This window comes from Cervus elaphus, chromosome X (genome assembly GCF_910594005.1).
Source record: "Cervus elaphus chromosome X, mCerEla1.1, whole genome shotgun sequence".
Taxonomy (NCBI): Eukaryota; Metazoa; Chordata; class Mammalia; order Artiodactyla; family Cervidae; genus Cervus; species Cervus elaphus.
Window position 1 is genome coordinate 159,862,694 of NC_057848.1, and position 15,003 is coordinate 159,877,696.

Here is a 15,003-nt window from a genome sequence, read left to right on the forward strand (position 1 = left end):
ATTTGCCTAAGGACACATAGCTAGAGCTAGATATCAATCTTCTGTTTATTCAGAAGCTAGAAAGGAGGCCAAAGTCTATGCCTATGATATTAACTGGAGGCATTAAGATAAGTCCTACTCCCAAAACATCTTTGGATGCAGGTAGATCAGAGATGCTTGAACAAGTCATGCTAGGAAGTCAGACACTTTAGCAACTAACTAGGTATGGAGTCACTTACACTCAAGAGTTTTGAAGAAAGCTAAGGGTAAAACTGTGAGCGGCAGTTCAAGATAACAGGTGCGTGGAGGGTGAAGAACTGTGAACAGGAAGAGTACTCTTTGCACAATGAGGAGATCGAGTAATGTGTTTTCTACTGTCTCTTTCAGCTCTAATTACAAAATACAACAAGCTAATGGGACATCATTCATACAAATTATTCCAAGCGATGGAATTGTCTATCTCCTTCCACTCCACTAATGTGAACATGAGTGTAGAATGGCAGTTGAAGGATTTCTCAAGAGGAGTTGTTGCAAAGGTGGCAGAGGTGGGACAAATGCGGGGAGGTGGTTATATAAATGCTTTAGAGACAGACCTAGAGATGATGGGACTCAGAGGATCTTAGCAATAGGTGGAACTGTCTTCTCATTCTGGAGATTTTAAAAAATGATACTCATGTCTATATATATACACATACATATATATGACTAGAGACAGAGCTAGGACATCAAGCTAAAAATCTTGGTTCTTTGAGCTACACTACCTGTCTTCTTTTCAAACGGCCCCATGTAATATGGAGTGCCAGGAAAGCAGGTGTGTACACTATATAAGTGCATGTGGCAAACAGAAGTGCAGAGGTTCATTCCAGCTAACACAATTATAAGTACAGATCTTGACAGCAGTCTTGGTCCCAACTCCTAAAGCTGAAACAAAAATCTTATGAAATATGCCATGTGGAAAAGAGAGCTGGCTCTTCTATCTCACCTGGATAGAGAAAAACGGAACTAAAACTGCCTTAGTGTTTGAGGGCTACACATGAGGTCACATTTGCAGAATTTGGATTTGCAACCTAGCAGAATTGGCCTATCCTTGAGTAAAGAAAAACTTTATTCAGGGTTTCTAAAGTAAGAGAGTCAAATCCTTTTACTCAGTTGGAAAACAAAAGAGATTTAAATCCAGTATTTTCCTGTACATGGGCTATTTTATAAATACTCTTCATAAGTAGAAACTTAATGTATATATATCTGTCTTTCAGTCAGTTCTTAAACCTGAGACCCCTACAACTTTCTCACACATACTGAGACTGAAACATATATTACTGACATTGAATTCATTTCCTGCCACAGACTTTACCTAAAGCAGACATTAAATGTAAACATGTTTCTATTTCCACTTCAATATAATCCCTTTCTTCTCACATTCTTCAGCGTAGCAGACAAGAACAGCCAAATAGACGTCAATACAGTTGGCTGAAAACCTATATGCCTAAAATAAATACTTAACTTAATGCATCTTTATACATTTTTGATGAATAAATAACATAATCAATCCCACCCACCCCCCGGCCAAAGGATTTCTCTAATATGGTAGAATGGCACCATGGATGATTATAACTGGGTAATAGCAAAAAGGACCTGCGCTGAGTTAGAACTGTCACTCCACAGGCACATGTGCATCTTGATATATGTGTCGGCATGTTTGGTTGTGTTTTTGCCTTAAAATGATGCAGTGAATGTTTTTCCTATGTCCTCAGCTATGTCTTTTAAAAACAATCGAAACTCAGGGATTTGTTTGAAATTGGCTTCCAGTGTTATCAATTTGGGGACTGTCCTGTATATATGGGACTCTCCGAGGGTTGGCTTTTCACATTACAAGTGTAAAAATAAGTTCCTTGGTTTGTGATTATAAATATTCCTGAAAAATGACTCAAATCACATTCATAAAGCACTAGCTTCTGCTTAAAGAAATGACAAGGGGAGGTTTTTCAGAAAGCAGTCAATGTACAATTTCTCTGCTATATAAATCTGGCTGTTCATGTAGTTTCTATGACTTAGTTGAGCACATCTGTATCTCAGGGTTTAATGCTTAAAATATAGATTTCTTATTTGTTCCCTTTTCTTAAAAAGGGAAAGTTCTACCTCCGAAGCAGCGCCCACAAGTTGAAATGGAAAATGCAAGCCATGATAGGCCTTCCAAGTGACCCATTTGGGCCTCTCCCCTACCCACCCAGATCACTCACAAGCCTGCCAAAGGGTCTTCGGAGGGTATAGAAACAACCAGTGATGCGAGGGTTCCTCACCAGCCATAAAGCAAAACCAGGGGGGCAGGGTCAAGGGTGAGTCTAGACGTACCCCTCGTGACAGATGTTTCCATTGATGAGGCTGAAGGTGGCGGCGGAGGGGTTGGTGCTCTTGAAGGAGGTCATGCAGCTGGTACTTCTGCCGGCACTGTGAGACCGGCTCATCAGGCCAGACCGGCAACAGAGGAGCTGGGTGTTGAACTGCTTCCTAAAGCTCTTGCTCAGCAGGTAGAGGGCAAAAGGGTTCACGCAGGAGTTGGTGAAGGCCAGAAGGCGGGCGCAGATGCTGGTGACGAAGTGGAGCATGGAGGTGTCCACCTCGGAGTAGTGGTAGGAGCGGTACAGGTAGATGATATGGTTGGGGAGCCAGCAGAAGGCGAAGAGACCCACGAACACCAGCACTGTCTTGGCCAGGCGCTTCCTGGATTCAATCTGAGGACAGAGTCACACAGAGAGACAGAGGGACCGAGGGACAGGGCGGGGGATGCAGAGACAAAGACATGGGCAGAGAAAAAGAAGGGGAAAATGAATTAGGGAAATGGATAAGCTCACAAGGCCCAGAAAATGAGTTCCATAGGAGAGAAGATGAGAGAAACAGAGGAGAGAAAACCAATAGAAACAGACAGAAAAAGAAAACAGTCAGACACAGAAAGGAAAATGCCAGGAAGCAGAAATGGATGAGCAGAGAACAGTGAGAGCAACTCTTTAAACAAAGTTGATTACACGCTTGAGTGGACTGCACAATGAAATTCTAGTAAGTGCCCTCTTTTTCCTCGGAAGGGCATTGGTGCAGTTACCAGCCATATGACTTCATGTCTTCCTTGGTTCCACAGTTAATAATTTCTTCTTCCCTCTGATGCTTAAAAAAGGACCCAACTTTGTTCTTCCCCATTGGCCAAACTAAGATAACTGCCTGTTACCATTTTTTTTTTTTTAAATCTCAAGTTATTTCTAGCCTATATAATATAGGAAGAGTCTCAAACAAAAGTGGGCTGAGCATCTCCTTTTGTTCCCAACTCACTTTGCTACGGCAAGAGGAAACATCATTCTCCTTCAAGAATTGGGGATACAATGGATGTTCTCCACTGAGAACTCCTTCAAGCAGGGGGGAGCGTTTCACTGAGGACTGCTGCTTTCCCCCCATAATTGAGTAGGAAAAAAGAGAATTTTAGAGGTGAAGCCTCCAACTAAGTCGGCTACACATTTTAAATGAGGGGAAAGTCTTTCTGTCTTTCCATCATAAATACCACTTGATCTACATTTGGACTAGAAGGCAAAAATTGCCACAGAGGAGAAAGCCAGAGTCCCTGGTTTCTACCATTTATACCTCAGGATGAGATTACGGGAGTGATGGGGGGACTGGGGAAGGCAGGCTAACACAGACGGAGGGCATCCTGCATTCTGGACCACCTGGGGGTAGATATGCTCCTCTTGTCATCCTCCAACAGCCTTCTAATATAAGGGTTATTACCCTCCTCATGGGTAAGAAACTCAGAGAGGGTAAATGAGTAGGTCAGGAAGCCTGGATTTGAACTCAAATCAATGTGAACCCATCTTAATCAAACTACTTCTTTTTCTTCAACCAGCCTCATTTTCCAGCCCTTTCTGCCTTATCACATATGGTGACCCTCTTCCTACCCAAAGAATGCGACTGGAGTTTAAAGCAGTTGCATCCCTCTGAGACACCACATTTTATCTTTTAAAAAACACTAACATGTTTTTCAGATTTTTCCCAGAAACAAGCCATACTCTAAAGCTTTCAGGTTCTCAGCACCTCACTAAACCTAGCCTTAAATAAAAGAACAAGATCCTAAGGGACATCTGAATGCTGAGTCTTCTGCAGCTAGGAATCTCTGTTTACCATCTGGCCACAGATCACTCACCTCTTCTACTGCAGAATCAGGCAGCGGGACCACCTAAATACGGAACTTGTCAGTGGAGTCCTACATATATGCAAGGGATCGAATCCCCAAGGAGGAAATGATTTACTCCTAAGCACCCACCTGCTTCTTGACATGTATATTCCCTTCCACGGGGAGATTGTAGGCACTCTGGATCAGATTTCTGGCGATGAAATAGTAGTACACAGAGATGATCGACAGCGGGATGATGTAGAAGACCAGGAAGGAAGCCATGGAGTGGATTTTGGGGTGCAGCTCATTAGAGTGTGGGTACGGGGCACAGCTAATGAAGGTCTGGTTGGTGCTTTCCTCATGGAAGGGATGTAGGTCAGAAAACACGGCCTCTGGGATGGCCAGCAGCATGGAGACGATCCAGATCAGTGCGGCTTTGAGGCAGATTTTCAGCAGGGCATGGGAGGCCTGGATATCCATCGGCCGCACGATGGCTTTGTACCTGGGGCAGGAAAGAGGGAAGTTGCTTAATATTAAGTTGCCAGGGTGTGGACTAGGGCAAGGCCAGGGAGGCCCCTGAGGTGCAATACTTTAAGAAAGGTCATCCAAGGGCTGACTCTGAACTCATAGTGAGCGCCTCCTTAAATGCTGCCCCCAAGCTCGTTGCTCACCTCATCCTAGCCCGGCTCTGAACGATGTCCCCCTTTTCCCATTCTCTCTTGATTTTAAGAATACTTCTCAGAAAAGCTGAAGCTTCTTTTATTTTCTTAAATCACAGAAATGAATAACAAAGCATGTTTAACAAAGGACACTGGAACAAGAAGGTTGGTTTTTTTATTTTGTTTTTTTGGCAAAGCCTTCATTTTGAGTATTTCAAATGCAGTTTAGGAAACTTTAGTCACTGAGTATTTACAGACACCTCTTTTCTTTATCAAAGGCTGAAGAACAAATAGTTCGCTGGAAAAGTTATACACAGACGCATCGCTGTAATTATCAAACTAATCTTTCCCCTGCCCTCCTACTCTCTTTCGGCCTCATCTTCTCTTGCAGTATTCGGGTTGAGCTCTGGGAAGCCGACACTGAGATGAAGACAGGAGGACAAAGAGTTTACTGTTGATGAACATGTGTGGGGAAAGGGGAGGAGGCAGGACAGGGCAGAGGGAGCTGTCAGACCCTGAGGCAGACCTGACAAGGTGTACACCAGCCAAGGTGACCAACCATCCACGTTTCCCTGGACATTTCCCAGTTTTAGCACCGGAAGTCCTACATCCTGGGAAATTTCTCAGTCCCAGTAACTGACAGCTGGTCACCCGGCACCAGCTCAATGGGACGCTCAGGAGCAAAGATTGCCCAGTGGGGGAGTCCTATCTCAGTGGAAATGGCCAAGCCCTTGTAGCACCACCTAGCTTGGTTACTGGCTGGGACCACCCAAAAAGAGGGTGATCTCAATTGCTAGCCAGTTCTGTCACTGGGCAGGAACTGCCCAAGAAGAGCATGACCATAGCTTGAAAGTTGAAGTGGACCTGGAAGGAGCTGACATCTGGAGGTTGCCAGCTACCCATACAACACCTACCACAGTGAGCCACACATCTATTTTGGGCCCACTTGTCTGAGAACCCACTAAAAGATGAGCCTCTGGTGGGCAAAGACTGGGTCTTTATCTATCTTGGTATCTGTCAAGATCTGCACACACTGTACAAACATTTGTTCTACTGCACATGAGCTGCTATAGTGTAGAAGTTGACATGAGTTGGAACCATCTAAATGTGTGTCCAATGCTAAAAATGCTGTGTTGACACCAGGTTCTGCCTCTGATATTCTTTTGTATCATGGCCTTCAGTGAAGAGGTATAGTTATTTCCACTTGTTTCCAAGTTGACTAAACCTCCACTGAGTTACCATTCTTGGCTGCATCCTGACCCCTCACTCACTTTCTGCCTGTCTCCAGGGAAGTGGGTGTGAGTTTTGAGTGGTGAGTTTGAGAAAAAGAACCTGGCATGTGCACTGGACTCAGAGAGGCCTGTGCTTATAGGTGTCCCTGACTAGGTGAATGGCACCTCTAATATAGGCAATCAGAGTGTCTGCAAGTCCATTATTGCTGTGGACCTAGGTCATAGTCTCCAAACAGCTTTATCAGATGTAGAAGCAATTATTTTTTAATCATCATCTGTCTCATTTTATATCTAGTTCTCTGTTCCCACTTCAGGTAGGGAAGAAAAGGAGACTATTTATCAGATATCCCCAACACTCCAGAACAACACTATTGTCCCGCTTCAGTATACCTGCATGTGATTTTCCACCCATAATTTGCATTAGCACACTTAAAACAATTTTAAAAAATTAAACATTTCAAAAGGAGGTTCTATTGTCCTGTGGTGCTTTCTCTAGTCATTAATAATTTCAAACATTTTAATTTCTAGTCTGGAATGAAGGAAAGGAATAGATATTTTTAATGAAAGATATGTGAACATCCTCAGCCAAAGATATATATAATTAAAGATATCTTAGATAAATCAATCAGAGATAAATGGGCAGTCACAAGTACCATTAACTCTCCAAAGGAAGGTGATCTCCTCATGTATGAAGCAGAAGCCAGAAGGAATGGCTTCCCTCCTTCCCTCTTGGGAATCTTGCATTCCTAAGTGCAAAATGCCATGAGACATTGAGCCACGATTTCAAATTCACAACTTTTAAAACATGGAAGATAGTATAAAACATTTCTCTGATTGCTTTGTCAGAAAAATAATTTGAGTCTAAATCTAAATTAGCCTCTGGATCTATGTACCAGTTTTCAAGAAATGTGGGGATAGAAGAACCAGCTAGATAATGCAGCCAGTCAAATCCTGAAACAAAAAATTCTACAGGAATAATGACCCCATTTTTTACAACAAATATATGGTATAAAAAAGCAGAGAGAATGGTTACAGACTGACTGATATCAGTAGTGCAATGTGTAGACCCATTTTGCATTATTTTATATTTTGTTTATTTTTCGGCCATGCTGTGCAGCATGCAGGATCTTAGTTCCCTGACCAGGGATCGAACCCAGGCCCCTGGCAATGAGAATGAGAAGTCCTAACTACTGGACAACCAGGGAAATCCCTTCTTTTGGATTCTGATCCAAAGCAAACAACCATAAAAAGACTTTTTTGAGACTACTGAAGAAAATCAAATACAGATTTAGTACTGGTGATATCAAGGAATTATTTTTAATGTAATGGGTTTAATAGTGGTATTGTGATTCTGTGTTTTAAAAAATACTTTATTAAAAACACATCCTAAAATATTTACCAGTGAAATAATATCTATCTAGGGTTTGCTTTAAAATATTCAGATATATTCATGTATCATTTGTATAATTTAAAAATAAGTAAAAATGCATTGCAAACAATTTTGTTATGGAATATTAATAAGATTTCAAAGAAATTAAGGAAATTCCATTCACTAAGCTCTTGCCTTCTGCCAGGCAGAGACTAGCATCTACGTGATCTCACTTACGTTTTAACAGGTAGGTGCTATTAGCCCCACTCTACAGTGACAAGCTGACTGAAATGCAGGTGGTTTCAGAAGTGGTGAGGTCAGTATTCAATGTAAACCAAGTCTGTTCAGGATACTACAGCTTTTTCAGAAGAATGCTCTGGGTAAATTCTTCCTAGAGATAAACAGATCAGCCATTTCACAAATGTGTATGGAGCATACCAAATGTTCCCTGGAAGTCTAATGGTTCTGTAGAGCATGGAACATATCAGTCTATATCTTCTGGTTTAGACTGCTCTGCCTGGAGCTCACAGTGAAGGGAGATCCCCAAGGGGTGGTTCTCGTTTAGGAGTGATGGCCGGTTGGACTAGGGTGGATACTCAATATTGTAAACCAGCCAATAAACTGCCTGGCCAGCTACCAGAGACTCTCTCTTTGTCTTAAGCATTTAAACTGAAAAATTGAGAGGATGTAATCAGTCAATCATAGATGCTACAAAGAAAAGGTTATGATGTCAAGGAAGCAATCAGGGCAAGATGAATAACCAAAGTAGGTAGAATGAAAGAAAGAGAATGAGGCAGACATAAAAGAAGAAGCTGAGATGATGTGGCCCTAAGTCCTACAGAGGGTCCTTGGTTCCTGGCCCATGAACTACTTTTGAATGTACGAGAGGTGTCCTGTTATAATCTTACAATTCTCCTGTTCCCTTTTCATTTGAGTTGGTTTAAGTGGCCACCATTCACTATCAACAAAAGAGCCTTATCTAGAACAATTAGACATGCTGGTCATTTAAAGCTATCATCAGATTTTATTTCCAGGATCATTTTGCATAAGTTATCCCCTGCTTGCTGTCCTCTGAAAGAATGAGCTGTCAACTTTCGATTGTTCTCAAGACACAGACCAGTTCCTAAATCCACCGTTACTTTCTTGCCTCCTCCTTTCTTCATGCTCCATCCCGGAGGCTCCATTCATCTTAAGGCGATCTTTTCAAATTCCAGCTTATAAGTACCATCTTACAGCTTTTGCTGACCAATCGAGACATCAATAATTCCCTTTCCTTCTCCCAACCTGTCTGACTTTACTCTTCTCGCTTTATGCTTCCTCTGCATTACTTTCAATTGCTTCTAGCTTTCCATGGGCATGTCTTTTCTACATGATTTTCTCATAAGTTCCTGAGGTCAAAAGCTCATATCTTCTGCTCTTCTTGTCTTCTGTATCATTGAAATTGCCCCAGGCCCCCTCTTCTGCATACCACTTATTTCAAAGTAGAGGCTCAGCAAAGACTTGCTAATCAATTAAGATTAATGATAGGTGACTCGCAGATGTGTCTTTTATATTCAGCTTCACATAAATAAGTGACAACAGATTCACTTTCACATACCTAGTAAGAATCATTTTTCCACAGACTGACCGATTCACTCCTCTGATAAGAGGGGGCTGAAAACAACTGCTTCCCACTTCTGAAAACATCTGTGCTTCATTTTTCTTATGCAAACACTGGAAAGGTTAAAAATGTCCTCTGTGCCAGATTATTGTGTCAAAGGGGTTCTTGGCAAGTAGAAGTAGCGGGGTCCCACACCCACGGTTGGAAACTTTTGCCCACAGAAAGGTATGTCTTTTATTCAAACACGGGCAGTTTATTTATGTTTAAGGATCCAGCAGTTCAGCCCTTATGTATTCATAATTACCTACCGAGGTCTGTAGGAATTGTTGAACAACAATATTTTAAAACCTCCATTACAATCCTAATGCATGCTATCTGGAGAGGGCTGAGGTGAAGAGAAAACGAAATGAACTAAAAGGTCTCTAGGGTAACTGACACATTGTCGGCATTTAAATTAGAATCCTAATACCTAATAAGATTTGACAAGACTATTAAACTTTGGCTTTATTTTCTCCTGAGAATAACACCAAGAACTTTTCTGAAGAAATGTGAGGCAATTATTAGCTGGTTTGTAAAATGACTATAATCCAGAGCAACGGAGTCTTACCTCCGTTGAACTATTACTCTGCAAATGCAGAGCTTGCTGCTCCTTGGTGCCCATCCAACTGTTATCTTAAGTATGTAACAGATTACAGTCATCCTTTTCTCTTCTTCTCTCTGGACCAAAAAACTCCAGTGCTTCTTTTCACTCGTTTTTAATATACTTCAGTTTCCTCAGTGAATTGGGGAGCAGAGACCTAGTTCCTAATGGTGATTGTAGCCACTAGTTTTATGATCTCAGACAAATCACAGACTCTTGGAACCTCAGTATTCTCATCCCTGGGTTGGGAAGATCCCTTGGAGAAGGAAATGGCAATCCATTCCAGTATTCTTGCCTAGCCAATTCCATGGACAGAGGAGCCTGGTGGTCTATGGTCCATGGGGTCGCAAAGAGGCAGACATGACTGAGCGACTATACTTTCACTTTCACTATTCTCATCCCTGAATAGGATATAACTCCTACAACCTTCAACATAATAACTGATTCAGGCAAAAATGATAAAACCACTGAGGGAGAGGTTTTACAGGGACAAGATACTCACATAGTCTCAAAGAGCTCCCCACATATTACTACTTAATTACAAAGGGAAAATGTACCTTTATGTAGGGGAGGTCTGGGGGTCACTCATCTAATCAAATGGTCAAACCCAGGGTGAGCTTCTCCATTAGGTGGAACAGGCATAGGTCTGGGGCCCATGATATTTCTAGAGGCTCAAGAGAATATCTTTATTTCTTTTAAAATCAGAAGAAAAAATTTAATATAATCTATCTTGAATTATGGTTATCTTTGTGACAATACAACTATAAAATAAAATTTTTTATACTTTTTACAGAGAAAGGATCCCATGAAGGTAAGTAAACGTGCAAAGGGTCCAGGAAATTCATAATGTGGCCCTGATCAAACTTACCATCACCAACAGTGGGACAATCTGCTATCCTGTGCCTCCTGATACAATGCAATGGGAAGGACATGGCATTGCTTACAACTGTTCTTGCTTCCAATTTTTAACCTGAATCTACCATGAAGAAACAATCAGACAAATCCAATTCTGGCATATTCTACTAGATAACTAGCTTGGATTCACCAAAACAGTCAACGTTATTGTTTTAGAAGACTGTAGGGGAGCTACTATTCTACCTTAAAGGAGATGAAAGAGCTATAACAAGTAATGTTTTTCCACAATATATAGAATACATATGTATAAACTTATACAATTCAATGTATATAATACATATGTGTGTGTGCATGTGCACTCAGTTGCGTTCAACTCTTTCAGACCCCAAGGACTGTACCCCTCCAGGCTCCTGTGTCCATGGGATTTCCCAGGCAAGAATACTGGAACAGGTTGCCATTTCCTTCTTCAGGGGATCTTCCCAACCCAATTTTATGTGTCAATTATATCACAGTAAAATAACCTGGAAAAAGGAGATATAATAACCAAATGCAATAAATACACCTTGATTTGATCCTGGGTTTAGGGGTTGTTGTTGTTCAGTCGCTAAGTCATGTCTGACTCTTTGCAACCCCATGAACTGCAGCACACCAGGCTTCCTAGTCCTTCACTGTCTCCCTGAGTTTGCTCAAACTCATGCCCATTGAGTCAGTGATGCCATCCAATCATCTCATCCTCTGTTGCCCCCTTTTCCTCTTGTCCTCAATCTTTCCCAGCATCAGGGTCTTTTCCAATGAGTCAGCTCTTAAGCTATAAAAGACATTTTGGGGACAATGGAGGAAATTTGATTAGGGATTACATATTAGTCAGTATTAAGGAATTATTCTTTGGGATATTACAATTAAGAAATTATTATATATTATATGCTTATTATAATTAAGGAATTATTCTTCAGGAGTTGGTGATGGACAGGGAAGCCTAGTGTGCTGCCATCCATGGGGTTGCAAAGAGTCGGACACGACTGAGCGACTGAACTGAACTGAAGGAATTATTGTTAATTTCACTGGGTATGATAATAGCATTGAGGTTATGTAGAAGAGTGTCCTTGTTCTTAGGAAATATACAAACATACTTAGGAGTGAAAGGTCAGAATGTTTGTACCTTACTTTCTAGAGTTCAGCAAAGTAAAACAAAACAAACAAATATATATATATATACTAAATATATATATTATTATTATATACTTTACATATATATATGCTGCAAAGAGAACAAGAATGAAATTTAAGAAATGTTCATTGTGGAATGTGGGTGGGTATTATACAGGAGTTCATAAACAGATTGGGGAGAAAACTTACACTAAAATATAGTTTTTAAAAGATGAGCTGAGAGTAAAGTAGCAATCTTAAAATAATGTGTTATATATTTTATTAATAGTCCCTTTGTCATCGGAAAGACTTTATTATAATTTTAATGGAACTGAATGTGGCATATCTAATTAGAGTCTCCACCAGGAATGAAAGAAGTGTCTTCTCTGTTATGTTCATATTGTTCTCTTGGACTTGCGGTTTTAGTATCATCTACAATCTATTGGATTTTGTTTTGCTCCGCTTTGTTTTGGCAGTCTTATTTTTAAGCTACATGCTCATTTAGGGAGGTTAATTAAAACTAGGTCATGCACAAGCAGATGTCAGTCTGCAGTTTCTCACCATTATCTGCAAAGTGCCGGGAAGAGTCAAGTTGCTATAGAGACTTGTACACAGTGGGCACCCACTCCTGCTGCCTCAGCTGCACGTGACAAGGGATCCTCTGATGTGAATTCAGTGACAGGGTGAGCTATTAACTTTTAATTCATCCTTATTTTTAAATACAAATAAGAGTACAAGTGAGCTCCACTGTGGGGTCCAATGTCCCCAAACACACTTTCCAGAAGCTTTAGCTAAGGTTTCAGGAGATTTTCTAAGGTCTTAATAAGCTAAGATTTTCTAAGCCTGCAGTGAAGATTATCTTGTCCCTGGAGGAAGCGAGCTTTAAACTCAGACCAAGACAGAGGATCAAGATCCATGCGACAAAGTGTAATCACAATTTTTCTTTTTCTCATTTTCTTCCAAGAGATCAAGACACAGATCGTGGATCCACGCAGGACCACCTCTGAGTAAAATCCTGAAGTTACTTCTCTGTGAATCAAAATTTCCCCTCCACTGTGTTCACCCACTGTAGAAGGCCACTGTCTGCCTGACATCAAGCCCTGCTTTGAGGAAGGGAGTGTACATCAGTCATTCGCTCTTTAGTATGGGCTGAAGTCAGTGAGATAACCTCGCTGTATGTAGAGTTCTACCTCTGATTATGGAAGGAAAGCTCTGTTTCCCAATAAAGGTATTTTTGTTCATTCCTCCAGCAGATGGAAGAGATATCTGGGATGCAAGGGCTGCAGGTAGTTAGACTTCTACATATTCACTTCCTTCAAAGGCTTACTCGGGGCAACTACCACGTGGGGATTTCTTTTTAGTAACAGACTGCAGAGGAACAAGACCATTTTGTACCTGGTTTTCAGTTAGATCAATTTTGTTAAAAACGATAATAATAGCTAAAATTTATTAGAGATTTCCTATGGATCAGGTAACTATGCTATGAGCTTTGTTTAAAATGTTGCTTTTTATCTTCACAGCAGTTCTATGTGGCAGGTACTAACATTATTGCTCTTTTACAGATGAGAGAACTGACATGAAGTAAGTTTTCCAAGGCTATCAGTGCTAAGCATTGGATACAAGATTGGAGCCCATGCAGCCTGTCCCCTAAGCCTCTACCACCAGGCCCTACTGCTTCCTATAATGATGGTCCTATGATTAACCACACAACGTGGGTTTTCAAGTGTGGGGAAGGAAAAATCATTTTCCCTCTACCCTTCTAGGTTCTTGACTAAGACCCCCCGTAATAAAAGACAGCTTAACAAGACAAAAACAAAGAAGTTTAACAACATGTATACCTCTTTGGGGGCTTCCCAGGTACTGCAGTGGTAAAGAATCTGCCTGCCAGTGCAGCAGATGCAAGAGATGTGGGTTCGATCCCTGGGTCGGGAAGATCCCCAGAGGAGGAAATTGCAACCCACTGCAGTATTCTTGCCTGGGAAATCCCATGGACAAAGGAGCCTGGTGGGCTACTGTTCATGAGGTCGTAAAGAGTCGGACATGACTGAGCAACTGAGCATGCGTATCTCCTTGACAACATGGGAGAGACCCAAGAAAACTGAGTAACTCCCTGAAAAGGCCCAAGCAATCACCTTAAATACCATCTCCACATAAAGACAAAAAGATGTGGATGGGGAGCCAGTTATAGGAGGTTATCAGGCAGAGCACCGTAAATAAGAATAAGCTCATTATACAGATTTAAATCCATACCTTCTACATTGATAAGTTTCTAGAGATTCAGAGTCATCCTTTTCCTGGTACCAAGAGAAAGATCCCTTTAGAATGGAGATTTCCCTCATAAACGTAAATATCTCCTATAACAGGGTAACTTCTACTCAGTTTTTTAGAGCTTCTCCTATATGTGCTATTTCTTTAAAAAAAAAAAAAGTCTAAAATTATTTTTATGCCAATGAGGCACATTTTGGGGCAAATTTTGCTCCCCTTCACTGGTACTGGAACTAAGGAAGAAACCCAAGAAAGGATCAGGGTCTCTGTTCCCTCCCTGCCTGCTGCAGCCATGGGGAAAATAGTGTCTTTCTAGACAGACACAAATTTCTTATTCTTCCTCTTCAAATCTGCTATACCTAACTGCCTGCATTTTCACCCTTATATGTGCACCCCGAAGTTCTCCATGGCCTGAGGCCAGAGTGAGGCCTGGACTCTTCATATATTGAGAGTCCTCATGGCCTAAAGAGGCCATCCTAGTGAGACACTGGAGCAGAGGTGAAAAGGCATCAGGGAAGGACTAAGAACCAAAGGCTGGAAGGAGGCAACAGAAAGAGCCATGGACATGGGGACGGTTTCAGAAGTGCAGGGTTCTGAGGAATGTACAAGCTGAGGTATAAAACTGGAAGAAAGACGCAAGTGACTATTGGACATCTGATGGTGTTTTGGCAGAAAGAGTTGAGCAACTATAGACCTCTGGGCCCCAAAACGAGTTTCAGTGGGATGATCTAATTCCAAAGCTAGGTGCTAATCCTGTAAGGGAGCCCACTGGAAGGGGTATAAACAGGATGAAACATTACAGTTGCCAGTGGGTATGTTTAAAATGACAAAGGAAAGCAGTAACCCAGTTAAGTTTCAGTAGGTTTGCAAACATCCTGGCACAAGTTGTTCGAAGGCCATTCCTCAAAAATGTTATGGAGAGAGGAACATATATTTATAACTTGTAAGACTTTTTTCAGCAATTTATGAGCCAAAAAGTTTGAAGAACGTTTATAAGTCCCATCTGTAAATTATTCTTAGACATGGCCTGCATTTACTCTACTGTGTGGCATAGAAGATACACAGAGAATTCAGAAAAAAAATCACAAAGACAGAAAAAAAATCACCC

The 15,003-nt window shown here is 41.3% G+C and overlaps 1 protein-coding gene across 1 annotated transcript in view; it reads right to left on the reverse strand.

Annotated features, from left to right (window-relative positions):
* Positions 1-1,606: 1,606 nt before the first annotated feature.
* The window catches only part of GRPR (gastrin releasing peptide receptor), a 334,343-nt gene continuing 320,946 nt past the window's right edge, over positions 1,607-15,003 (reverse strand). Inside the window, exons 5-6 of the mRNA XM_043896088.1 lie at positions 4,280-4,631; positions 1,607-2,708 (exon numbers count right to left, since the gene is read on the reverse strand). Of these exons, the coding sequence (XP_043752023.1) occupies positions 2,319-2,708; positions 4,280-4,631 (742 nt within the window). The 3' untranslated portion in view covers positions 1,607-2,318. The remainder of the gene's footprint in view (positions 2,709-4,279; positions 4,632-15,003) is intronic.